The sequence below is a fragment of the Pteropus medius genome, unplaced genomic scaffold (assembly GCF_902729225.1).
Source record: "Pteropus medius unplaced genomic scaffold, Ma_sr-lr_union100, whole genome shotgun sequence".
NCBI lineage: Eukaryota > Metazoa > Chordata > Mammalia > Chiroptera > Pteropodidae > Pteropus > Pteropus medius.
In genome coordinates this window covers 304769-331948 of record NW_024346150.1, presented here as the reverse complement: position 1 = coordinate 331948, position 27180 = coordinate 304769, and the positions used below count along the sequence as shown (strand labels likewise).

Sequence of the window (27180 nt, the reverse complement as noted above, 5' to 3'; positions counted from 1 at the left end):
TAGGGGACCATGACCTTTAATTTCTCAGAAGCTGCGTTCTTGTATCTATTAAATAGACTAATAATTCCTACAATGTTTACGTCAGGGTGATCAAGTGGGTTCATTTAAATGTGAAAGCACGTTGAAAACTATACATTTTTCTGTATAAGGCAGGGATCCCTAACTCTGGGGCTGCAGACTAGTACTGGTCTGTGGCCTGTTAGGAACTGGGCTGCATAGCAGGAGGTGAGCGGTGGTCTAGCGAGGGAAGCTTCATCTGTATTTGCAGCTGCTCCGCAGCACTGGCATCACTGCCTCAGCTCCACCTCGGATCCACCTCAGATTATCAGGCATTAGATTCTCATAGGATCACCAGTTCATGGCACCAAAAAGGTTGGGGACCACTGGTATAAGGGATTATTATAATTAATAATCCTCTGAGTTCTGATTAACTTCCAGGGAATTTGTCTTGCCTTGTCTCGGGTTCAATATCAACAGATATTTATTTTTCTGAGCCCATCTTCTGTGCCAGGTACTCATCTAGGTATGGGGCCTAGCATTGAACAAACCAAAACCCCTGTATAAATAAATTTAGGAGTGAATCATCAGCATATCGAGTGCCTACTAAGTACCTAGTGCAGTATAATAGCAGTAAAGTAGTAAGAAGAATCTAGATTATGGATTTCTGCCACTATATAGCTGTGAGAGATTCTTTCCCTGTATAAGCTGGAGCCTTCCCATCTGTAAAATGAAGTTAGACAAGGTAAACTCTAAGGTTCCTTCTGGCTAAAATATGTTTATTTAGAGAGTCTAATTGCTAAGGTTCCCTACCCTTAAGGAGTCCTTGCCCTGCAGGGATGGTCAGACTAACAAAACTGAACAGTCATAGAATTTCAAGGACAACAGAGTGCTAATGTCACACTAGATTCAGCATGATAGTGGTTACAAGTTTCTCTGTAAGTAATGGAGTATTTAGAGATACTTCCTGGAAGATGACATAAACCTGGAAGGATGGGAAGCTTTGGGTTAGAGGAAAAGAAGGAAACATTATTTTAGATATTGGAAATTGAATGAATTGAAGTGCAAAGGAGAATATGCCGTTTATTGTTTTCCTAGTGTATCAGTCAGGGTCCATGCAGAAAAATGGTGCATTCAAAGGGTTAACTAAAGACAATTTAACCAAAAGGCTATTTACAGAGGTATGGTGAGTGTTAAACTAGAAAAGATTGGTGAAACACAACAGTGGCAAATCGTTGGCACTCCTTTGCCTGATGAGAAAGGGGAGAGAGTGTTGTTATCAGAGCCCAGCTGGAGCTACAGTCTGAAGGAGAGACGAGACTGCTTGACAAGAGCTATGACCATAAGTGCTAAGCAGCCACTATAAGAACTTGACAAGGCAGAGAGGAGGCAGAGAAATAAGCGCCCTAACCTTTCTCTTCTCTTGCCTTCCAGTCTCCAGCTAGTACCTTCCATTGGTAAAACCCAAACAGAAGCTCAGGGGAAAAGTAGTCTGAGTGATGTAGTTAGTTCATAGAGGTCAGCTTCCCAGAACAGGGCTGAGGGAGTTGGGCAGGAGAAGACACAGTAAACAGATTAACCAGCACACATAGTATCTAAGGAAGGAAAAGTCACCGTTATGGACTCTTTCCCTCTGTTCATATTCAAAATCTACTCTAAGACTTAGTCTCCTTAGCTGTGAAATGGGCATAGTAATGTCTTTGTCTCAGGTTGACTGTGAGGACTCTATGATATGACACATGAAGGCACCTGGCACAGGGCCTGATACATACTGGAGGCTCAATATATTTTAGTTCCTTTCTTCCTTACTATACATGCCTAAATGACTCTTTGGCTGAAATAGCTTTTCCAGTCAAGGTCTCATTGTGGCTGGAACAGAGTGAATGAAGTTTAGAATAGTAGAAAATGAAGTTAGAACACATAGGGCCCTATAGCCCATTGTAATTATTTTGGCTTTTAACAGGAGTAAGGTAGGAAGTCATTGGAAAGTTGTCCAGAACTGTGTGACTTCTGAGATCAGAGTTCCTATCATTCACTAGGGCATCACTTTTTTGTTCATTCAGAAATATTTATGTAGAACATATCACGTGCTAGGCACTGTTTTAAGCACTGGAGATGCATTGATATATATAGTCTCTACCCTCGAAGACAATCTGTTTTTATGAAGGAGACAGACAATTTCAATTTAAGGTGTAAATGTTAAGATATAAGTGAATGTAGAATGTACTAGGGAGCTCATAGTAAGGACACCTGACCCATCCTTGGGGCATCTGAAAAGGCATTCTGAGGAAGATGATGTAAACTGAGTCTTACCCAGTAGAACTTAACCAGGTCTAAACAGAGAGAAATGGAGTTGTTGGCATTTGGAGTGAGTATGTGCTCTTGCAGTAAAAAAATAAAGAAGTATGCTAGAAATTGCAGGTAGTTTATACTTACTGGATAGTTAGCTTTGAGCAGAAGGATGGTGAGTGATAAGACTAGAAAAGTAAACAGAGGCCAGGTCACGAAGGGGAATTTAGACTTTATCCCGAAGGCAGTGGTAGGTTTTTAAGTTAAAAAAAGGTAACAAAAAGATAACATTTTAGAAAGATCACTCTGGCTAGATAATAATGAAGAGTCATTTGGAGTGGGGTGGAGGTGGAGGGTGGAGAGGTATGAAACGAAACGAGAAGGCTGAAGATGGTGCCTTGAACTTAGGGAAACTTTGGGGATAGAGAGAAGTAGATGACTATTCCAAATTAACACTATTAATGAGGGAGCATGTACAGAACTTCATGATTCACTAAAGTGGGAGAGTGAAAAAGCATTGTCAGAAATGACTCTTTTTCTGGCTTGGGCAACTAGGTAAATGGTAGGACTAGTAACTGATATTCAAAGGCAGGAAATATAAAAGAAAGCACAGATTTTGGCTCTGTGAGAGATGGAGAATAGAAGTGATGATTTCAGTTTTGTAAATGTAGATTATTTTTTGTTGTGGTAAAATACACATGTAAACTTTACCATTGTACCATTTTATGGTGGACAATTCAGTGACATTAAGTATATTCACGATGTTGTGCAACCATCACTGTCGAGTTCCAGAACTTTTTCATCATCCCAAAAGGAAACCCCATCCCCATTAAGCAGTCACTCCTCAGTACGTGTACATTTTGAGGCTTTCGTGTGCTATCCAAATATAGATGGTAAGTAGATATTTGAATGTGAAGCCCGGGATAAAATATTTAGATTTAAGATACAGATTTTTGATCATTAGCATACAGATAGGGAGCTCTTAACCTGAGGCCTGTGCATTTGAGTGAGACTCTCTGATTGTCTTGAATTGGGTGTAAAATGTATACATATAATTGTACATGTTTACTTTTTATGTAGCATTCATTAAATTCTAAAAGGAATTTCTTAACCTGAACAAAGTTACTAACCACTGATATATATAGTAAATGAAGCCCTGGGGATGGTTAAGAAAACCCAGAGAAGGTGAGTAGTGAGAAGGAAAGAATGAGGATGGAACCCTGGATAACATTCGAGGCATAGAGAGGTCTAAAGGGCGTTATGAGTACAAGAAACAAAATTCATGTCTGTCTCCAGATTGGTAAAGGCTCTTAAAGGACAATGCTGTTTCCTACATGTTGGATGTACCTCACTTGGTTGCCTCTGCCAAACACTCAGACACATTTCACAAACTCATTCATTCGTGCTCTTAAACAGATTGTCTCCTTAGGTTACTAGCCATAACTTTTTTTCTGCTTTGGTTTTATTTTTGACCATTAGGTTGATGGGGAAGGTATCATTATAAAGTAAATAATAAAGAGTTAACTAAATTTTCAGTCAACAGATATGTGTATATCTTGTGGAGTTTATGATAAACCAGAAGTTCTCAAAGTATGGGATCTGAACCAACGGCATTAGCATCACCTGAAATTGTAAGAAATGCAAATTCTTGGGCCCCACCACAGGTCTGCTGAATGAGAAACTCTGGGGGTGGGGCCCAGCCTTTCAGGTGATTCTGATGCATGCTGAAGTTTGAGAACAACTGTGCTAGATTATTCCTGGCTAATTTTTTCAGTCCATAAATGAAACATGGGTTCTTGGTCCTCATTATCGTTTATATAATAAAATCTGGATGGCAATGTTTTGCAATGTCTGATGAATTAATTCCTCATGAAGAAGTTGCCTTGGAACATTCTTGTCCATCTGTGACCTTCTCCAGAGCTCTGAATTATATTACAAATAGTATTTTCTACATTTTATTTTCCCCTTTGGTATGCAGTAGTTACTTTTAACAACATAAATTCTAAACTGTCCAGTTATTAAAATGCTGTGAAAAGGAAATAATTATTTCTGTGAATACCCTTTTTTACCCATTCAGTCCTTTGTTTTGGAATCGCCTAGTCTTCTGCTGAGTCATATCCTTGGCTTTGGAGAGTATGAAATGAACCTCACTGAAATTGTACCCTTCCTTCTTCTCTAACCCCACCACGGGTTCTTCAGCTACATGGCCTTGCCTAGAGATGCAGTAACTAGATACAAATCCTTTGGGTTCCCAGGGAATAAGCCAAGCAGTATTTTAATCGTCTTTCCAAGAATATAGTACACTAATTTAGGTCACGGATGATGTCTTATTTAGTTTTGCATCTTTGACAATATCTTAACAACTAACATATATTAGCCACTCAATAAAACACTTGCCAAATTTAATTTACTTAAGCCAGAAGTTAGAAGATAAAGATTTTAATTCTGGACCTACCTCTAAACCACTGTGAGTTAATTTAATTGACCTCTGATTTCCTTATCTGTAAAACAAATCTAATAAGTTTTGCCCTGCTTACTTTCCAGTATCTTTATAAGAATCTAAAGAGAATATATATGAAGTACTCTTTAAAGTCCAGAGAGCTCTGTAAATATGAAGTTACATAATAATTTGATTCAAATGCTCTATACCTTAGGGAAATGATTGGTTCATTCTGGATCGCGGAGAGAGAACAATTCAGTATAGTGAGCTAGAAGTTAAGAAATCCTGATTCTAGTCTAGATTTCCTTTAAATTCTTTTGGTCTTAGTCTCCTTTTATCTCACATGAGGAAACACAAATCAGACTGGTGCAGTGGTTCCCAGCCTTGGCTACATATTGAAATAACCTGATACCAAAAAATACTGATGCCTGAAACCCACTCCCTTAAGTTTGATTTAATTGGTCTGGGATGCATACTGGGCCTTGAGATTTTTTTAATCCCTTGTATACATCAAGGTTTTGTTTTTATAAATCAGAAAAGCCATTCAAGTAAAATCTTACACAAAAGTCCAGGTTACAAAATATATACCAGTGGAGCTTCTGCAGTCACGATTTTAGGAGGTTAAGCTCCAATTGCTAATCCCTTTTTTCATATTTCATTTTAGAACTCATGCTTCATGGAGCACTGTTAGAAAACCATTGAAATAGACAATTTTCAAAATCTTTTCCAGGTCCACAGCAATGTTATGATCATATGTCTTCTTACAACACCAATCTCAGTGTCAGACTGATTTTTATGGAGGCTAACTTTCCATTTGCTTTCTTCTGATTACTCAAGCTCTTTTGCCTCAAGGTGATAAGTAGTCTAAAATTTAGCAGGCAAAAGAACTTCCAGGTTTCTTGTTGCCACCCTTCCAAGAGAGTCTGATCCAATACATCCAGGGTAAGGGTCAGGTGTCTGTTTTCCACAAGGACTTTTCATGTTTTTGAAACAATTGATCCATGGACCGCACTTTTGGGAAAGATCGCTCTAAGGTTATGGGTCAAAAGTAAATAAGAGGTGTTGAAATGTTGAGACACAGCAGGTTAGTGGATTTCCCCCTGAGCTCCGTGCCAGATCTACCAAAAAAGGAGCTTCTGGACATTTAAGGCTTTAAATTCACTCCTTCTGACCCATGATATTTGATCACAGTTCTCAGTTACTGCCCTAGAAACCCACTTCACAATCTCTTCTTATGTGTCTATAGTAGAAATGATACAGAGTAGTGGTCAAGAGTAGTCAGGCAGGGAGGGATTCAAATCTATACCGTTCTAGACTACTTTCTGATTGTGTGATCCTGATCAAGTCACTTAACTTAAGCCTCAGGTTTTTCATCTGTCAGAAAAAATAATGCCCTCTTTCTAGGCCCAGGTTTTAGTGAAAACAAGATGATCTATGTAAAGCATGTAGTAAAGTATCCAGCACACAGTAAATTTTGATAAATGGTAGGCACTATTTTATCAGCAGGGCCCGGACTGACAAGGAGTCTTTGTTTTATTCTTAGGTGGTGTTTCTCTGAGATGAAATACATAAAACCTTTTATTTCAGGTAAGTGCTCTCAGCTCTTATCTGCTGAGATACCCAAAGTTTAACAATCAATAATGGTATTTGTTTAGTACTGCACAGTACCATGTTTCAGCCACAAAACCAAGAAATTGACCGCTTGTGCTCTCAGAGCATTCATAAAGGGTTGAACTAAAGCCCACCAAGAAGCTTCTTAGTGCAGGACTCAGACTTGATGTGGATTGAGACTACTTTTGCTGCAAAGGTGGGAGGAAATAAAAGTTATAAAGTTGAACTTGAGGTTATTATAGAAAGCCTGATTATAACCACTGATGGTATTAATTCACATTTGAGAGTAATGTTTGAGTGTTCTTTTTAGAGGGCAATGAGAGGAATGTTTTACCTGAAGACTTGAGGCAAACAGGTGAGTGATTTAATTTTGAAGGTGTTTAAAACAGAAAGCCAAAGATTTGCTATGATAACCATGGTAGAATTGTCTTTAGCAAAAGCCAAAGGTGAGAGAGTGTTTCTCATCTGTGAACTTTCATGGGGAAATAGGAAAAGTCCAACAGAGACTTCTACTGGGCTAATTTATTTAATTGGGATTATTGATGTTACAGTAATATAAATCATGATTTGAACACTCTTACTGACATACCTCCTTTTTCCTTGTGAGCTTAAGATGATCAAAAGAGTTTTGCTAAATTTGTTTTCCTTCCTGTAGAGATCTCACTTAATAACCCATTTCTCCAATCCCACACACATCTTTGCATCTTTAGTATCAAAATTTGTCTCAGTAATATCAGTCACTTTCTGCTGTGATTATTTTGGTAAAAGCTTGGGCTTTTTACCAAGGCCTAAAACTAAAACTTTCCACATAATTTCAACCAAGTGACTGTTGATTTTTGTATGGGAGGATTCTCTCCAACAAAGGGAAAACCTTCTCTTATAGTTCTTTGTGGACATGCCTTAAATAATCTGGAAAACAACAAAAGAACTATGAGACTTCCAAAGAGTGTGTGTGTGAGGAGGAGAAGTTGTTTTTGGTTTAGTGAAACAAAATCAGTTGCACTTGAACAACATTTGTTGTTACAATTTTGAAAGTTGAGTTGAAGGAAGTATGGATTTTAGCTAAATAGATGAATGTAAAGGTTATATAAAATAATGATTTTGAGATTAAGAAGGGAGAATTGTAGTTTGAATCTCTTTTTTAACTTACAGATACCTAATATATATGTAAGATGTTATATGTACTTATCCAAATATTGCCATTAATGTCTGCATTCTGCTTGAGTTTATGAAGGATGGACCTAAAAAGTGCTGGTGTTTGACCTGACTAATTATTCCATATGGAATTTAATTCTCTTTGTTCTTGTTCATAATCTGTTCTTGTCTTGTGATGGCATCAGCACATTTCTGCTTTTATAGACATTAACTTGTTAAGATCTTGAGATATCCAGACAGATCTATGCTCATCTTTGTCTTGCTCTCTTTGTCTTTATGGAAATCTGTGGTAGTTCCCTAAAACCTGTTTTTAGGGCTGAACTTGTTTCCTTAATGTCCTTCAACGTAGGCTGTTGGCATAGTGCCAAAGTATTGTTTAGTAAAAGCCATTCTGAGTTTGAAGCAGAACAATACAGTTGAGACAAGGCTTTCATGATCTGTCTCAGTCCAAGGAAGAACAGACCTTAGAGAATATAGAGGAATATGATTAACTCCTTTTTTTTTTTTGATAACAGAGTATACTGAGACTCTTTTCAAAGCTTATGACTTCTCCCCGGAAAAAAATACAAAGGTTTTTATAGACATTTTCAGGAAGTTCATATTATTTCTGGAGCTCATCTATTGAGCCTTGATTTAGAAAACAAAAATAAGCAAGCAAACAGACTGATCCCAAGAAGTGGGTAAACTGTAAATCCTTCAAGCAGTTATTCATAAATATTGTTTCTCAAGCTTTTTATATATATTGAATAGCATTAAGTTCAGCATTATACTTGGAGTACAGAGAGTCTGTATTCTAGAATTGTGTGCTTTATTTCTCGAAGCTTTCTTCAGAAGCAAGCATTGGCCAAAACTCTGGGGCCACGATAGGATTTGAAAAAGTGAACTCCAAGAAAAGGGGAACCATAGTTTGGGTAAAGGTGAATGTTGAGGATTCAAGGAGTTATAGGTGGAGACAAAGGTCTGTCAGAAAGGTTAAGTTCAAAGCACTAAAACTAGGCCTCACAGAATCAAAAGACTGGCAACAGGAAACACAAAATTATTGATGGAACAGATTTTTTAAAAAAATTTTAACTGTGGGAAAATACACATAACATTTCCATCTTAACCATTTTTGAGTATACAGTTTAGTGACATTAAATACATTCACATTCTTGGGCAACCATCACCACCATCCATCACCAGAACTCTTCATCTTGCAAAATGGAAATTCTATACCCATTAACAATAACTTGCCACTCCCCCACCCCCAGGCCCTGGCAACCACCATTCTTCTTTCTGTCTCTATGAACTTGACTACTCTAGATACCACACATTAAGTAGAATCATACAGTATTTATTTTTCTGTGACTGGCTTATTTCACTGAGTGTCTTTAAGGTTTATCTGTGTTGTAGCATGTTTCATAATTTCCTTCCATTTTATATGTATACCATATTTTGTTTATTCATTCATCTGAAACAGACATTTGGGTTGCTTTCATTCCTTGGCTTTTTACGAATAATACTGCCATGAACATGGGTGTACAATTATGTCTTCAAGTCCTTGCTTTCAGTTCTTTTGGATATATACCCAGAACTGGAATTGCTATATTATATGGTAATTCTTTTTTAATTTTAGAGAAACCACCATACTGTTTTCCAAAACAGCTGCACCACTTTATATTTTTATCAACAGTGCACAAATGTTTTAATTTCTCCACATCTTTGTCAACACTTATTTTCTGTTGTTTTTGTTTGTTTGTTTGTTTTGTTTTTTAATAGTAGCCATCCTAATGGGTACAATGGAGCATATTTTGGACACAAGACCTAGAAGGATACCCTAAGACTATGGTACATTTTAAGAGCCTTTTAAGGCAACAGTATATGAGGAGAGAGCTGTTAAGGGCACAGGGTAGAATCAAATACCATTAATCATCCAAGCTCATGTAAAGCTGATAACCTCCTTATGAAAATTAAGAGATCTCCAGATTTATAATCAATATACAAAAATCGATAGTTTTCTTAATAGCAATTACTAATTAGAAAATATAATGGAAGAAAGATTCTAATCACATTAGCAACTTAAAATATCTAATAATAAACATAAAAAGAAATGCACAAAACCTATATGAAGAAAACTGCAAGACTTTATTGATGGACAAAAAGATGGCCTGGATAAATGGCAAAATATAAGCATCTTCCTGGATGGAAAACAGTGGCTCCCATTTTCACTCAGAGTAAAAGCCAAGGTCTTTTTAGGCCCTATAGACTCTGCGCCTACCCACCCCAACCTCTGTTTCTACCACTCTGCTCCTTACCTCTCTGCTCCAGCTGCTCTGGCCTTCTTGCTGTTCCTCAGAGTTTTTATTGTGTTTATTCCTTGTGATTGAAACACTCTTCCTCCAGATAGGCGTTTGGCTAACTCCCTTCTTCAAGTTTTTGTTCAATCCCAACTTTTCCGTCAGGTCTGCCTTGATCACCCTACTACCTCCTCTCACTCTCATACTCCTGAAACCCTTAACTTACTATTCTTTTTCCATTTTTCCACAGCATTTGTCACTTTCCACATACTTTATAATTACCTTGTGTATTATTTTATTGTTTATTGTCTGCTTTTGCTTGTCAAATGTAAGCTGCACAAGGACAGAACTCTTTGTTTTGTTCACTGATGTATGTCAGGTGCTACCATGACTGGCACAAAAGAAGATGCTTAGGTGCTTAATATATATTTATATATTAATACATTAATACATATTTATAGGCTTTTTGGAAGGGATGCAAAGAGAGATAAAAATACCGTTCCTATCCTTCCAGTGTGTAGATTAACAGAGTTAAGACTCCTAAAGAGTAGAATGCCAAGAGCACAAAACTACATAAACATCATTGAGAAGCAAATGATTTTTCAGGTAATAAAATTTACCTTCTAATCAGCAGTATTTTTATTTTAATAATTTCATTTGAAACACTTTCTAAAGCTTATTAGATGTTTTCTTTCTTAATTAAAATATACTCAAATTTTAACCTTCAATGTGATCACTTAATGTTATACATTATGGCACTATTATTTCTAGTGCCTTCTAGAGCTGTTGAATTATGTAAGGCATTTATTACTATGTTGACTAGCCCCCTCCTTGCTTGTATTATCTATTGTTGTGTAACAAAATACTTTAAAATTTAGCAGCTTAAAAGAACATGCATTACTTACTTCACAGTTTCTGAGAGTTAGGAATCCAGGAACAGTTAAGCTGAGTGGTTCTGACTTGATGTCTCTCATGAGGTTTTTGTCAGGGGTTGTAGTCATCTGAAGGCTGGTGCTGGAGGACCGCCTTCCACAATGGCTCACTCACGTGGCTGTTGGGAGGAGGCCACAGTTCCTCACTACATGAACCTTTCCATAGGCTCCTTGAACATCTTCATGGGAAACTCTTCTCCCAGAGCAAGGATATAAGAGAGCAAGGAGGAAGCAGCAATACTTTGATGTCTTAAAGTCACATAACCACCATATTCTCTTTGTTAGAAGTGTCACTAAGTCTAGCCCATGCTCAAGCTCCATTCTTGAAGGAAAGAGTATCAGAGAATTTGTGGATATATTTTAAAATACGACACTGGTGATATTTGAATTCTTACATTTTATTTTATATCGTTTTCTCTCTTCATTATTACTTCTTGTTCTTGTTATGTCTGTCTGTTTTACCCCCTTGAATCCTAATTCATTGCTCCTCATTATCTTTGGAGTTGTAAACCTGTTAATATCCTTATTAGAATTATGTGTAAAATAGGAGTAAAAAATAGATTCTGAGTGAGGGCTTAAGAAGCTCTTCTGTAAGTAAAATGCTTAACTCTAGTGCAGAGTCAATGCTGTCTACTTTGGTTGTTCACGGGTTAGTTGTTCCTTACTACTGACTATCTGTCAAATATGAACTTTATGAGTAAGGCTATACTGTAATACAAAGTGACTACACTTTAGGGAACACAGTGGAAGAGGGCTCCCCTTCTCTCTTCATATCTTATTTCTCACAGTTTTTCTCCTTACATTTCCCTGTTACTCCTGGTAATTGCTTAGTTGTTGGTATACAATTTTACGTTAATTGTTCTACGGTGGTTAAAAGCACAGGCTCTGGAGTCAGACTACCTGTGTTCTATCCTGGCACTTGTTTACTACCCCCTCCCCAAAGTCCTCTTAAGGCATTTATCATTTGCATTATATCTGTTTGTCCCACTAGATTTTATTCTCTTCTCCATTCACAGTCTTATTCATTTCTGTATTTTATTGTAACATGTACATGGTAGGTTCTTTTTTTCCTCAGCTTTATTGGGATATAACTGACATATAACATTATATAAGTTTAAAGTGTACGATGCAAAGATTTGATATACATATATATTACAAAATGCACATGGTAGGTCTTAAGCGAACATGTAATAGACAAAAGATTAAAGTAGGAAACCAATACAATAGAGTTTAATCAGGGATTCTCATGATTTTTGCAATTCTGATATAAATGATTTTGATAACACGTTAGCCCTTACTCACCTACCAAACTTCTTAAAATGGTCCTATGTCACTACTCTTGTTATTTCTGTTGTTTTTAATAAACCAAAAAGTGAATTTAAATGGATTTAATTTTTAGGATTTCTTCATTATTTTAGAAATAGCTAGAACAGTTTGAGGTGTTTCTGACCAAGGTTAGAAGTTATCGTTTAGAGCCTTCTGCTATGTGACAGGTATCCTTTCAGTTAAATCTTTCCAATAAGCCAATTGCCAAGTTTAATGTTGGTAATAATGAGTCAGCACACAGGAGTTATGTCCTTGGTGACGTAACTCTTTACCGTCCCCACCCTGCCTGTTCTCAACAGAAGTGATTACTGGTTCCTCTGTGCTCCAACTGAAGCTACTTCTATTATCCCACTTATCCCACTGGTTTGTAATTACTTCTTATGTGCCCTTCTAAATAGTGAGCTCCTTAAGGGTGGCGATTATATGTTGGTAATTTCCACTTTTCCCATAGTACCTGGGACACTGTGGGTGTTCAATAAATGGTAGATGTATTAGTGTAAGTAAGGTATATTCTGAAAGGATTCTGCCTAAATGATGTCCCAAAGACAATTTTCACTGTTTCTCTTCAGATGGTTTGATGATAAAATATGTCAGGATTTGATTTCTTTAAATTATGAAAATTTATGTATTCAGCCTATGTTTTCAGCCTTCTCTTTGTAAAACCACATTTTGTTTGGATTCTACCCATTTCCTTCTCTCTCTCATCATCTTTTTCATCTTTCACCTGGAATTTTTAGGAAGTAAAAATGGTGACTGAGAGGTCAGTTGTTCTTCCACTCCCTTCTCTAAGATCTTAGAAATAAGGAAAATTCGATTTACGACTGAAAATTAAATTGTGACATTAACACAGAACAAGGTAAAGCTATTCATTGTGGGTATTGGTTCAAAATCACCTTTATAAGAAAGACTGGACAGATTAAGGCTTGACTAAAGATATTTATCTAAAGAATATTCATGGAAATGCTATCAGCAAAGGCAACATAGAAACAGTAGAGTGAGAAACATACTTTTCTTATGCATATCCAAGCATCTACTGTCCCAGGGAGTGACTGTAACTCACAAATTTGAACATTCCTATTTCCCCATTGTGGTCTGATGCTGTTAAGTATTTGATACACAATTTAATGTCCCTATCTCTAATTCCTCTTAATCAAGCAACCTTATGATCATGATTGGTTTCTCATATATCTTTCTATAAGAAGAAAATGAATGTGCCAAAGCAAATATTATAATCACTGTGATGGTTAGTATATTTCATTGCCATTCTGGTTTTACATCAGCCTCGGAAACTTTAATAATGTTAATTTGAATTATGGATTCATTCTCAATGAACAGTTTCTGAACCTAAAAACTGAAGTCCAGATCCAGAACTTTAGTGAGTTCACCAAGATAATTTCTACTTGTTGATTTTACCTCTTATAGAATTGTCAAATGTAAACCCCTTTTCTTCATCCCCTTTGCCAATGCCTTAATTTATTTATTATTTTTCCTTTGGATTACATTAGCAACATCTTAACTTGTTTTCTGGCCGTCAGTCAAGCTAGACACCACAGCGATGCTCTATCTTTCTAAATCAGAAGTCTGATCATGTTAACTTAGCTTCTGAAGTACCCAGTGGCATTCTGCAGTGTATTACACTCCATGCTCTTTCATATGTTGTGACTCACCCCTGCCCAGGAAACTCTATTTACCGTATTCACTAAACTGACTTATATTAATGCTTTAAGACTCATGCCCAGAATTTATTCCAAGACCTTACCTGTTCCCTGCAATCTGGTTTAGATGCTCTTCTTTTGCACTTCCATGACACCCTGTCCTTAACCTCTGTCATACTACCAACCACACTGTATAGTAATTATTTACTCCTATGTCTCCCTTACTAGACAGTGAGTTTCTTCAAGGCAGTCTTAGAGATAATGTCTGATTCTACATTCCCTAGCCCTTAGTATAATATTTGACACATTTCTTAAATGGACTTAAGAACCTCTCTATAACCTTAATTCATTTCATTTAAATTTCTACAAGTTTCTGCAGTCTCTTTCTTCTCCACCAATCTCTACTTTTTTCTTGATCCTTGATCATTCATCCCTAGCCCTTTTGTCCCCACTTTCAACTTGTCATGCTCTTCCTGTGTTTCTTCAGAGCCTTATGACCACCCAACCATGGTGTGTGTATTTGTGTGTATCCCCCTTAATGAATGAATAAGTTGGTGAATATCATTGTAGCATATAATTTCTCATAGAATAAAATGTAATTGAATAAAAAGAAATAATTTAAAATAAAATATAATTGAAAAGGTAAGCTCTGGATCTGAAATGAAAGTTACTACATAAATGATAACAAGTAGACAAAAAAAAAAAAAAAAAAACCTCTGAGATGCAAATTCTAGATAGTCATCTGGTTCATCCACTGCTTAGTGACTACTGCAAACTAACTTCACAGAGGTACCCAATTCAGATCTATGCTTCAGTAAAATCACTCTATAGTGTGAGCTTTCAAAGTTGCTCTTGAAAGTTGAAGTTATAAAATATTAAATCTGATAATGTCCAGTTTACAGTACTACACGTATATACCAGGCTTGGTGATGTAAGTTATGTTTGTTTGTTTGTTTTTTTCCTTCGAAATGTGTATTGATGTTTCCCTTTATTCAAAGGACTCATGAAATTTCACCTCCTCTAGAAAACTCTCTTTGGAACAGGTAGTGAATGAGTACTCCCTTTACGGTTACATTTTTAAATTATTTATTCAAGTTCAAAAATTTTCATTTGATAGTGATTGCATTATTTGTAGATTAATCTCAGGGATAGTTTATATTTTTACAACATTGAGTCTCCCTATCCAGGAACTTGATATTTCTCTATTCAGGTTTTCTTCTGTGGCCCTCAGTAAAATTTTGTGGCTTTTCATATAGATCTATACATTTATTATTAAGCTTATTCCTAGATATTTTAAATTTTGTTGTTATTTAAATGGTACTTTTTTCATGTTTTTCTAACTAGTTATTATAAGTATATAGAAAGGCTATTTAGTTGTAAATTTATATTGTAACTAGGCACCTTACTGAAATTTTGTTATTTCTAATAATTTCTAGAGGTCATAGAATAATTCTAAAACTGGTAGGGGCAGTTGAAATTATCTTGTCCAAACTTCTCATGTGCCGATGAGAAGACCGAGACTCAGAGTAGTCTTAACAGAGCTGCGTTAAAATCTTAGGATCTCATGAATCTCTAGTCATCAAGTTTTACAAAATACAGTATTGTTGAAAAGAGGCGAGTGAGTGAGACTGGGACAATAGACTGCTAAGGTGGGACCTCTCAAATCTATATGTTGATGTGGGCATACCAGTCCAAGGTTTACACATTCAAAATTTCAGTTTACAGCTTGTCCTAGAAGTTACCTGGTCCCAGGGTATCAATTCACTCTTTTTATTCTGGAAAGAATAATTTTTCAACAAGACAGCTAGTTTACAAATTTACCATGGTAAATCTAATAATGTTTAGAGCATTGCATTCTAGTGGCCACCTCTACCCAGGGATCCCAGAATTGCAGCAAAGAGAACTAGATGTTTTTATGTGGCGTTTACATTGAGATATGGTATTCTGATAGTCTGTTAAACTGTCTTAGAGATATCTCTTTCCAAATAATTCTGATAGTCATTATAATCAAAGAAAATTTTTCCCAGGCAATGGTTGAAATACTGATAAATGTTTCTGTATTTTCTTTTTTTATATAATTCTTTTTTTAATATTAAATTTATTGGTGTGACATTGGTTAATAAAGTTACATAGGTTTTAAGGATACAGTTCTATAATACATCATCTGTATATTTTCTGTTCTAAAACTGTCATTCCTTCATTCTCTCATGACTAACATGTTAGCTTTAAAGAGCAGAGCTTCTCTTAGGTTAGTTCTATTTTAACTTCATGCCTTCTTTTCTAGAGAAGAACCCTAAGCCCTATGCTAAGATTTATATAGGCTGTACTTTAATTTTATCAACACATTTATAAGTCATCTCTTAAGCAGATAACTTCAAGGAATATTTTCATAGATGGTTCAACGTTAATGTTTATTATTGTTAACTTTCTTTCAAGGGCATGCATGGGTGGGTATGTTTGAAATCAGGTCCCCAAATTCTATATATGCCTCTTTTGAGTCCTATAGCCTCCCTATCAAGCACCACACAACTTCCTGAGATCAACCACACAGCTGACCACTAAGCATGACTTAGAAGTCCATTAGTATTTACCGAAATTCAAGGAGTGCAGGATTCTCTGTTAGATTGGAGTTGCTGAGGACACCCGTAAGAATGAATAATTGTGCCCACTTGCTCAATCTATTGTCAGAACTGCAGTGAGCAGAACTGTTACCTTTGCTTTAGACAGAATTGGGCTAACACATGATTTGGATTTGTTAGACTTAAATTAAAATCTGTAGAGTAAACGTCAGTAAGGTTATTGGAAATCTCTGAGAGATAAATTGGAGAATTGAAATCCCTAAAAAGGTTTGAGGTTGGATAAGATTGGAGTGGAGTACTTTTAAGAATTTGGGCAAGCAGCAAAGCTAAGATATCGTAGGTCTGTACTAAGAAACAAGTAAAGTGCTCATAATTCATTTTATTGGATGCTGCTCATATAGTAGGTGGGTGGATCAGCCAGATATTAGGGCTCAGGACCCTGGCACACAGCACCTAGTACAGCGACCACATTACCACATTATGGAACGTAATGATAGGTGGAAGATACTATGTTAAGTGTTACACACTCAAGGACTGGGTGCTCGTTCATCTCAGTGCTCACCAGCTGGAGAGAGATAAAGATAGAACTTAGGTGGGTTCTACTGTTGGTTCTTGCTTGCCTGCAGGACTTATAGGAGTCGGGAGAAATTTAGTAGATAAAGGAATTTATAAATAGAGCTATCTGAAAACGCAGAGGCCATTATGAGAGACAGTGATTTCTTCTTCACTGGAAGTATTTAAGCAAGGTGGTCAGGGTTGCTAAACACAGGAATGACTGTTTTGGGTGTGAGGATGGCCTATATATCTGCCAGTGCCTTTCCAGTTGTAAAATTCTGTAATTTCCAAAAATGGAGTAACCCTAAGAACCCATCCAAGATCCAGGATGGCTCAGCCCAGACATTCCTGGTAGGAGTGGAAGCCAATTCTGAAAGTGATCCTTTTTACTTGGGCTTAGTTTAATTTAGTTCAGCCTGGTCCCTCTGTGACTCTCCTTTAGACCCAGTAAAACCCCATATGATGTGAGAAAACCACTTCACAACTCCAGTTAGCACTGTGATCCAGGAATGTTCCCAGTTTAGTCTTAAACCTAGAATTTCCTGGGGACATATGGGATTAAGTCATACTGAAGTGACTTAATCTCCCACAGCTTCTTGGTAACATTAGAACTGTTCTGCCTTCTGCTGTGAAGTAGAGTAGAGGACTATAGACCCACCAGCAGAGAAGTGACATATGGGGCCCCAAAACACTCACGTTTTAGGATTTTTGATTATGTTTGTCACAGATACTCCCTCCTTTATTACTACCACATTTGTATCTAATGAAGTGGAGCACCTAAGGGGAATGTGTCTTAGGACTGATTTTAATTGAGAGATGTACAGGTCTCAGAGCTGATTTTAAACATCACCAGATAAAGTGTTTGTGTTCTTTATAGCAATTGTCTTAATGAAGTTATCAGCAGGAGACATCTTGTAACGTGTTTTTCAGAAAGATTTTCTTGGGCTGATATTTTTAATAAACTTGCTTACTGCTGGTCTTCAAGTTCACATTTTCACCAGTCTCCTACTTAGAAGCCAGGCCCTGTGCTAGGGCTTTAGAGGACAGGGAAATTAAACATACATGATCATACTTAGCAATCTTTTAGATGAAATAAAATTCAAAAAATAATTATAACTCAAGGAAGAAAAAATGATTAATTTTAGGAGACTAATACCAAGTGATATGGGAATTGGGAGGGGAGAAAGATTATTTCTGGATCAGGGGAACAGAGAAACTTCATTGAGAAGTTCATGGGTTTTGAGCTGGCTTTTGTAACATAGCCTGTGAAGGATTTTGACTGATAAAGATCAGGGCATTACCCCTGGAAGGAACAGTGTGAGCAGTGGCATAGATGCAGGAAAGTGTCGGCCACATATGGGATTGTACATAGTCTAATTTAAATAACCATGAATACTAGAAGAGAAAGATGAAAGAATAGTTCAGGTTCAAATGAGAGCATCTTGAATGTGTGGCTGATATCTTGACTTCATTCAGTAACCTTTGGGAAGCCATTGAAGGTTTTTGAGCTGGTGGGTAAGAAAACATGGTCATTGTTCTGCTTTAGGGCAGCAGTGGAGAGTTTATAAGAGTTGGAAGCAAGTAACAGGATATTAAGTCCAGGAGTAAAGTATAAAGACTCTGAGAGGTATTAGTGTGATTAGAAAGGAGGAGACAGCTTCAAGAGACCCTCAGATGGAATATATAGAACCTTTCAGGTTATCAGAGGAGGAACAGAAGGTGAATCTTAGATTGCATGAACAAGTTACAGAATAGTAAGACAGAGGAGCAGATATGCTTAAAATCAGGGAAAGTGTGAAATATCACTTTGGAACATGTTTATCCTGAGATGCTAGTGAGCACCTAATGGCAAATATTCAACAGTATGAGTTTGGAACAGATAGTTTTAGAGTTGTGGCTAAAGATACAATGAGAGAATATGATATCATAACTCAGGGAAAGCACACAAAACAGGAATAAGAACAACTTTGGGGGGAAGAGCACCATTATGTGCAAGGCAATATAAAAGGTGCTCATATACTTTATATAATCCTTGAAACCAAGGTGAAGTGATTATATAGATGTGAGAGATAAGGAATCTGAAGTTCATTGTGATTATCTCATTAGCCCAAGGTCACACATTTGATAAGTGTTGGCTCCAGGGTTTAAATTTAGATCAGCCTAACTTTACTTTGACTATAAGTAGTAGGAGAAAAAACGGAAAAATGAATTGTCATGAAAACATGGGAGAAGATTAAGTATCTTAAGGAACTATAGGGTGACTGTGGGAATAGAAAAGACTGACACGAGGAGGTGAAATGTCTTCACATGGTCCCAGTAGTTCCATCTTTTGTTTGGAATTTGTGCCAAGACCACATAAATGCCAGGGTTAGGTACGTTGAGAGAGGCTATTTATGGACTTTGAACTGTGCTAGGCTTACCTGGAGATTGAGTTCTTTCTACAAATGTACATTTTAACTTAAATAAGCATTTAACTCAGAAGCATCTAGATCATTTTTCAACTTTGTTTTTAGCAGGAAAAACTACTTTTTCAATTTAAAATATAGGAAAGTCCCAGATAAAAGCAGTTATTCGAGTTAAGAGAGAGGAAATACCGTCCTTTTCTTCCTCCTTGTTCCCCTCTACCCCTAACACTACTTCAGCTCCTGAGAAACCTCCCTGCTCTGCATAACACCATTTGAAAACCCCTGCTTTACATTATATTTTTTAGAGTGAGAGAGGGAAGCTAGAAAACTCAAAGAAAGACTCATTTGTAATATGTACAAAGAATTAAGGAATCCGACTGAGAATAGAAGTTTCCAAACTCCCCATTAGTCAGTGCTCTTTCTATTATCTCACTCTTGCCCCCAATTGTAAAACAAATAACATTTGTTTAAAAGAAAACATAACACTTGGTTTCTAAGATTCTGTTCAACAGACATTTGTTAACTATATGTGCAAATAGTTAAAAATAGCTTAGTAAACATTGGTTCATTTTTATAGACTAAAAGAAAAGGAGAATGAATCATCTCAAAAGCATCAGATTTATACTACCTAATAAGGAGCTTACTTTGTGATACTGTAAAATTACAAGCTCCAGAGGAGATTGTGTGGACTCCAGTATTTGTTCAGATCCAATTCACAGATCTAGGCAGAAAAGAGGTTTTAGTAGCATTGAGTTGCTTTACAAAACTGCCTTATAGACTGAGCAGATACCTCCTGAGGAAGACTGTGAGTTTGAAAATAGAAGCAGTAGCTAAGAATGATTCTTAGCTATTTGCATGTTCCTTTCTATTTTACTTTACGTTTGAAATTTATTTTCTATTCATCTTCAACTCTTTGCTTTAAACAACCTGAACCCAAATCCAAGTTAATCTAAAGGTTATTAGGAATCCATGAATCACCTTTGAAAGAAGTGGGTTGTAAATGAGGGTTTTGAGATTCACTTCATTTTCCCTATGTAGAGGACTCAGAAGAAAAACCACAACAAAGGTATTTGGGAAGTTCTCCAAAGCCAGGAATCAAAAGTAGGAAGCTGAAGGAAATCTAGTTGTCTAAATGGCATCATAGACTAGCAGATGTTTCAACATCTTCCTGCCCCTCCTGGAGTTTTAAAGTTCCTAAATTTAAAAGATCCTTGTTTTCCTAGAGTGTTTTCCTGTCAGGAAGAAGTTGTGGTTGAAATAAGGAGAGGATAACGCAGGGTTTGTAACTGAGAAGTGTAGTGTGGAGGGCTGGTGGGTTTAGGCTGTGCCTTTTAGAAGCATTTCAAGGTAAGTCTTTTTTTTTTTTTCATTATAAAAGGAAAAAATTTGTTAAATTTACTGAGATTCATGAGATGGGAATAGGGATGAGGGAACCTTGATTTCTGGAGTAACTCTGGGGATTTGTGCATTGGGTATAATAGCTAACTGAAAAACCTTAATAGACTGGAAGCTTTCATGATTTTACACAACGGTTTTGAGAAAGTGTACTCGAGATGATGTATATATATCTGCTTCTGTGTGAGATTCTCAGTAGCATTCAAGTCAACCAGCAGTTTGTTTCTTTGTTGGTAAAGAGCTCTGTTTTCTGGAGAATAGATTCAGTCCAAGTTTGAAGTAGTTTGGAGATTAACAACTCAAGGTGGGTCCTGGCATTTCTACCTTTAAATTCTCATGTCCAAATGAAAGAGCTTAATTCCTCTAACCACGATGTATAGAAGAAGTTGGTGCTATTCCTTTATTTCTCTTTCGTGTTTCTTTTATGACTCTACTGTTTTTCAACCTTCTTTTTAAAATGTGATGACCTTTCTCCCAAATATTTAGTAATCACAAAGGGGAAAATAGTTTACAATGGAGAGTTCTGGCAGACACCATCTTAGCCAAGCGATCTACATATGACAGCATGTATCTCCGGACATGCACTGAGAAGGGCATATCAGACCAACTCAAGTTGAGGCACCTTCTGCAGAACAATGGGCCAGTACCAACATTTCAAAAATGTTGAAACCACGAGAAACAAGTGCCACATCCAGCAAGTGGCAAATCCTGCCATGTCCAGCACAGCCCTGGAAAATAAATCTGAGTGGGAATGGTGGGAGATTAAGAAAAGAAAGAAGACAGAAAGCTAGGATCAGGAGGACCATCCTCCACTGATGGCGAAGCAATGGCACAGTTTTATTTATGCAAGCTGCTTTTATACAGGAGCATATTATCCCCACCCAGCCTACACACCCTGCTATAATCATTTGCATTTCCATAGATTCTCCCCATTCTTAGGAGGGTTCGTAGAGATGAGGCAACTCTTAGCTGACCTCACAGATTGCAAGGACCTTGTCAGCTTGCAACCCACTCTCCACGAACAAGGAAAGAATGAGGAGGAATAGTCACAGGTTGGAGGAGATCTACAATTAAAGGCAATGTGGGATCCTAGAACAAAAAAAGAAAAAAGAAAAAGAAAAAGAAAAAGGACATTGGTGGAATGAATTGATATTTTACCTGGGTTAATTTCTTAGTTTGTTAATTTTTCTATGTTTAAGATGTTAATATAGAGTAAGGTGGGTGAAGGGTATGTGGAAATTCTCTATGCTGTTTTGCAAATCTGAAAATTTAAAATTATCTCAAAATAAATCATATTTTAAAATGTAGTGACCCAAAATGGACCTTCTCCTTCAATAAGGGTTATTTTAAAATTACTTTTCTGAGTAAGATAGGAAGAGTATTTCCTACAGTTGATTATATTCATTTTAATTTTTTTAGTTCTTTAGTTATTATGTATTGAATAGATCTAAAGTTTACAATGTGTGTACGTTGTAAAGAGTAACAATAACATGAACACAAAGTGTAGCTTGAAACTCTCAGTATGCTTCTCTATCATGTCCTGCTCCCTCACCTCTATCCTGAATTTTGTACTTTTCATTCCCTTGCTTCTCTTTATAGGTTTACCTTGAAAGTATGTATCTCTAATGATATAGTTTTATATGATTTTTAACTTTATATAAATTACATACATAATACTGTATGTATTCTTTTGCAATTTGTCTTTTCCTTAAATATATTCCTCATTTACCAATGTTAATATGTATAAATGTAGTTAACTAATTTTCACTACTATATAGCTTTACAGTGTATAAACATACCACCAGTTGTTTCTCTAGTCACCTTTGATAGCTATTTGGTTGGTTTCCAGTTTTGCTGTTATAATCAGTGCTACCGCACACTCTCAACATGTTATGAGAGTTTCCTTAGGGTGTATACCTAAAAATGGACTTGCTGGGTTATAGGGTAGATACTCCATCAACTTTACTAGATGAGGCCAAATTGTTTTTTAAAATGATTGTCCAATTTTTAATACTACCAACAGAATGTAAAGTGCTCTAGTGGTTCTACTTTCTTTCTAACATAACATTATTAGACTAAATTTTTGACCAATCTTGCAGGTATGTATATTAAATTTTTAAAATATGACCATTTATTGATTGACTGCTTTATGTCAAGCACAGTGGCAGACATTTTCATTCCTTATTTAATTTAATCTTCTCATAGTCCTTTTTCTTGCCCCCATAATGGAAACTAATGTGGTATTTAGATGGTAATACATAATTGCCCCTAAACCTCTCTCTGACAGATTTATCCCTTTCTCTGTCATGTATCTATCTGCCTAATTTATTTCCTGTTTCTTAAAAAAAATAAATTATTCTCTTTTCAGAAGAAATTTGAGGCATAAAGTGGTTAATAACTTGCCACAAATCACACTGTCATTAATTAGTAGCAGACTTAGAAATAAAACCCATTTCCCAGTTCTCTGGCTCCTAATCCTTTTTATTCCCCCTCCATCTCTTCACTTTTCCCTCTCATATCCCATTTCTTCCTCTCTTCCCTCACATTCTCCCATTCTTTCTCTGAGTTAAACAGCTTAAATGTACTTTCCACTTGGCTGCTATATAATGCGATGTGCATGCAGAGAGCATCACAAGATTGGTTGAATGCCTGGTTCCAGCTAAACAGTGATTACTTAGCCCTGGCTGGCTAAGTGCCTTATAACCATTTAACATTCCAAGCTGTGTCGCTTGCGTGGATTTGGCCAGAGTGCCCTCTCAAAGCTGCCTGGTGGCCTACAGGGGTTGGAGAGAATCCAGAACTTCAGGACATCCCATCCTTGGCTCCACTTTCTCTGCAGCAGCAGAAACCCCAAGCCAAAGGTGGAAGTATAGGCAGCTAAGAGTACAACTGGGTACCTAGAGAATGGTTATATTAGAACTGCTAACCTTGGATAAGAGAACACAGATTCTATTGATAGAAGAAACAGAAATCTTAGGTTGGGAAATAAAACTTATAGCCAACAAGCACAAATGAATTTTGTTTTGCCTGCACAACATTTAATTTTCTTTTTTATATTCGGATACCTTTATAAGAGAAGTGCACTCACCAATTTGTCACAGTTCCCAGCACTTCATTTCCTACTGTTTCACATCTAACTGCTATTAACTCCCGGCCCCTAAAGTTATTTGATGCAATTGTATCCTTAATGAGATCACTTGGGACTCACTGAGGGTAGAACTGGAAGCTTCGTTCTCATTCCAAAGTGATCACAGTTGTCCAGGTTATTTTTTTTTTAACATTTGAACATTCCTAGGCTGGGAGCACACTTTTACTTAGATTCTACATGTCCCTCAAGTTTGTGATTTTTTTTTTTTCCATCTTAACTTGTTTGGGATGAATAAGATGAAAGTACCTGTAAAGTTTTCTAGTCTTGACTAATCCACATTCAATGACTTAGGAGACCTGAAATAGATCTGTTAACTAAAATAAATATACTTTATTGGCTTTTTCTGAATTGGGTTAAGGATAGAGAGAAAGAAGGGAAGAAAGGGTTTTTCAATGTAGCAAACTCATGGGTTTAATAAAGTATAACTTTTAAAAGGTTAAGGAACACAACTCATAAATATAAAATGAACATATGTCAAAAAATTAAACTCAATAAATAAGAGAGTAAGTAAAATGTTAAGACCAGGTCAAGTGAAAATTTAGGAGCTAAGTATTTATAGGTAATTTAATAAAGAAATGTTAAGATTTCTAAATTATACACAAAACTGTTAAAGTCCTAAAGTGCATAAGCCATAACCTTTGCGTTATCCACCAGACATAAAATGTCTGTATCTCTACTGGATAAATCTCTACAAGTTAATCTCTGCCTTAGAGTTTTAGAACAGTCCAGCCAATGGAAAACTAATTGTACCTGCACTAACATATCACCTAATAATCTCTTTTGCTTGTTTCCAAGTTTCAGAATGTTTTTCTGACAGATTGTAGTCATCAGGTTAGACTTGGTTGCCAGGAAACAGAATGTTTCCTAAGCTTTGAAAATCTAACTTTATGATGAAGACATATGAAATAAATTCTAAAATTTAGTATATATATCTTAGAGGTAGATTATTTTTGATTTCAGAGATGAAGTTTCAAGTTTCTTAAGAACATGTTTAAGTGAAATGATATGAGCATGAGAAATTCTCATTCTGAATCTTTTTTCTTTACAGAAATTCCATCGAATTATATTTGGTACTACTCTGCCATGTCCATATTTGAAAGCAAAAATGAGGAAAGACGTAATGGAAGTAGGTGAACTCAGTAAGAGATATCTGTCTGTATGTCATTATTATTGCCTCTAAAAAATGTGTGTGTGCACACACGCACACGCGAGCACACATGCACACACATGACAAATAAACAGATTGGCCACCCTATCAATCAAACTACCAATCTACCAAACAACTGGCCAGGAAAGGAAATAATATAGTTTGAAGAAATAAATACTTCGTACTTAATAAGTACAGGCCCCACTGTTTTGTCATCTGAGAATTCTAATTTGAGTAGATACAATCTCATCTTTCGTACTTTATTTTGTACTTTTATTTGGAAGTTCACCGGGAAAGCATGTGTTCCTTTTCCTCTCCCCATCCTTCACAACTACCTCCTGCTAAAAAGAAGTGGTGAATGTAAAAAGCAAATTACCAATACAGCCATTCTGTGGCCAGAACAAGTGGATCTGGCTATGGTATTAGGGAGTATTTCCATTTAAATGCTTTCCTTTGGTGGATCAAAATACTAAAGAGAACTGGCTTAATCACACTCAAGCCCTCTTTCAGAGTGAAACTGCCTGATATGACAAAAAAAATTTATGACTTAAATTTTGAAAAAGCAAGTCAGAATGGAGAAGGTGCAGGAAATGAAATTAGGTCACTGGTTTAAGACTATACTCTTCCTTCTTTACGTTCTGTCATTGTATAGTTGTCTGATTCCTGGAGGGAACCCATTCTAAGAACCCTAGTTCCAGGAAGAGGAAATCAGGAAACTCCCAACCAAGGGAAAACTAGGGAGTTCTTGTCTACTTTCATAACTGCTCAAGGAGAGAGGGCTGAGGAAAACAAACAATCTAACCAATTTCTCCATCTTCTTATGAACAGAACGATATATAGAGAGCAGAATACTTTAGGGTGTAGTAAGTTCAAAGCAAATGAAAACTGTAGTGATCACTAATAAAGACTGATTTATTTATTCAACAAATACTTATTGATCACCAAATGAATGCCAGTGACTGTCCTACAGTCACTGGCAATACAGTGGCAACAAAAACTAGACAGAATCTCTGTTCTTATGGAGATTATGGTTTCATGAGGGACAGCCTTTAATTAATAGCACATTAAAAAATAGCACAGAGAAATATCAAATTATATCTATAATAAGTGCTATGAAGAAAGTTCATGTAGGAGGCATCGTGGTCAAGAGCATGGATTCTGGAGCCATACTATCTAGGTTTGAATCCTAGCTTTACTACTTACCATGTTATCTTGGACAAAACTCTTAATTTCTCTTTGCTATAGTTTCTCATCTATAAATGAGACTAATAATATTGCTACCTCATAAGGATGTTGTGAAGTAAATGACGTAGAATTTGCAAAGCCCTTAGGACAGTATCTGGCACATGGTAAACACTAGGTAAATACGTAAAAAATAATCTATGAGAACTTGATACTTTCAGAAAGTTAATAACTTGAACATTTATAAATGTGGGTCATCACAAAATTCAAAAGTTTTACCAATGAAAATTAATTGAATTAAATTAATTGAAATTAATTAATTAATTGAAATTTACCAGTTTTCCTGACCTAAATCCCTTCAGGTAGGCTAGGCATACTTACTGCAGTAGAGTTATTACATGTGCTGTTTTGAGCAGTGAGCAGTTAATACTGGTCCATCCAAGATGTCAGCCTCATGGTGTGAGTTGACAAAGTAACAGTGGCAAACCCAGTAATTTGACAGGTACTTCTGCCCTTTTCTAGGCTATGAGCCTATTGTGATTGGAAAGTTTAAAGTACATATAGAGTACTTTATGTACTTGACTGGTTCCAGCATCTTATTTATCTACCCTCTCCTTTCTATTTTTCACCACTTTCTTAGTTCAGGCTCTCATCATTTCAAGTGTTTACTATTGCAGCAATCTTTTAAGTGGTCTTTATATCTGTAATCTGTTTCTCTGTAAATATAGCCTGTTAATCTCTCTAAAGTTCCAGTTTTATCACATTCCCCTCCCTGCAATCCCCAACCCCTGCCTCAAAATCTTTCTGAGATTCCTTGTCAGTACTAGATAAAATTTAAGGTCATTAGCCTAACATTAACGTACTAACTTTATAGTCCTGTTTCCTGCCTCCTTCAGACTCTTCCTGTCTAGTATACTATCATACAGCTTATCTAGTCTCAGTGCCAAAGTTCTTCTTCCTGCCCAGATACCTGTCCCCTATATCTGTAATGAACCTAAAGTCATCTTTTAGATTTAGTGCAAGTCTTTCTCCATGAAGACTTCTCCAGCTATTCTAGCCACCAATCCCTCCCACCCCCACCATTATCT

General features: G+C 36.4%; 1 protein-coding gene across 1 annotated transcript in view; it reads left to right on the top strand.

The window, feature by feature from the left end:
• LOC120612874 (phospholipid-transporting ATPase FetA-like) overlaps positions 1 to 27180 on the top strand; it is a 93592-nt gene that overhangs the window by 1485 nt on the left and 64927 nt on the right. Inside the window, exon 2 of the mRNA XM_039875470.1 lies at positions 6270 to 6313. Coding sequence (XP_039731404.1) covers positions 6286 to 6313 — 28 coding nt within the window. The 5' untranslated portion in view covers positions 6270 to 6285. The remainder of the gene's footprint in view (positions 1 to 6269; positions 6314 to 27180) is intronic.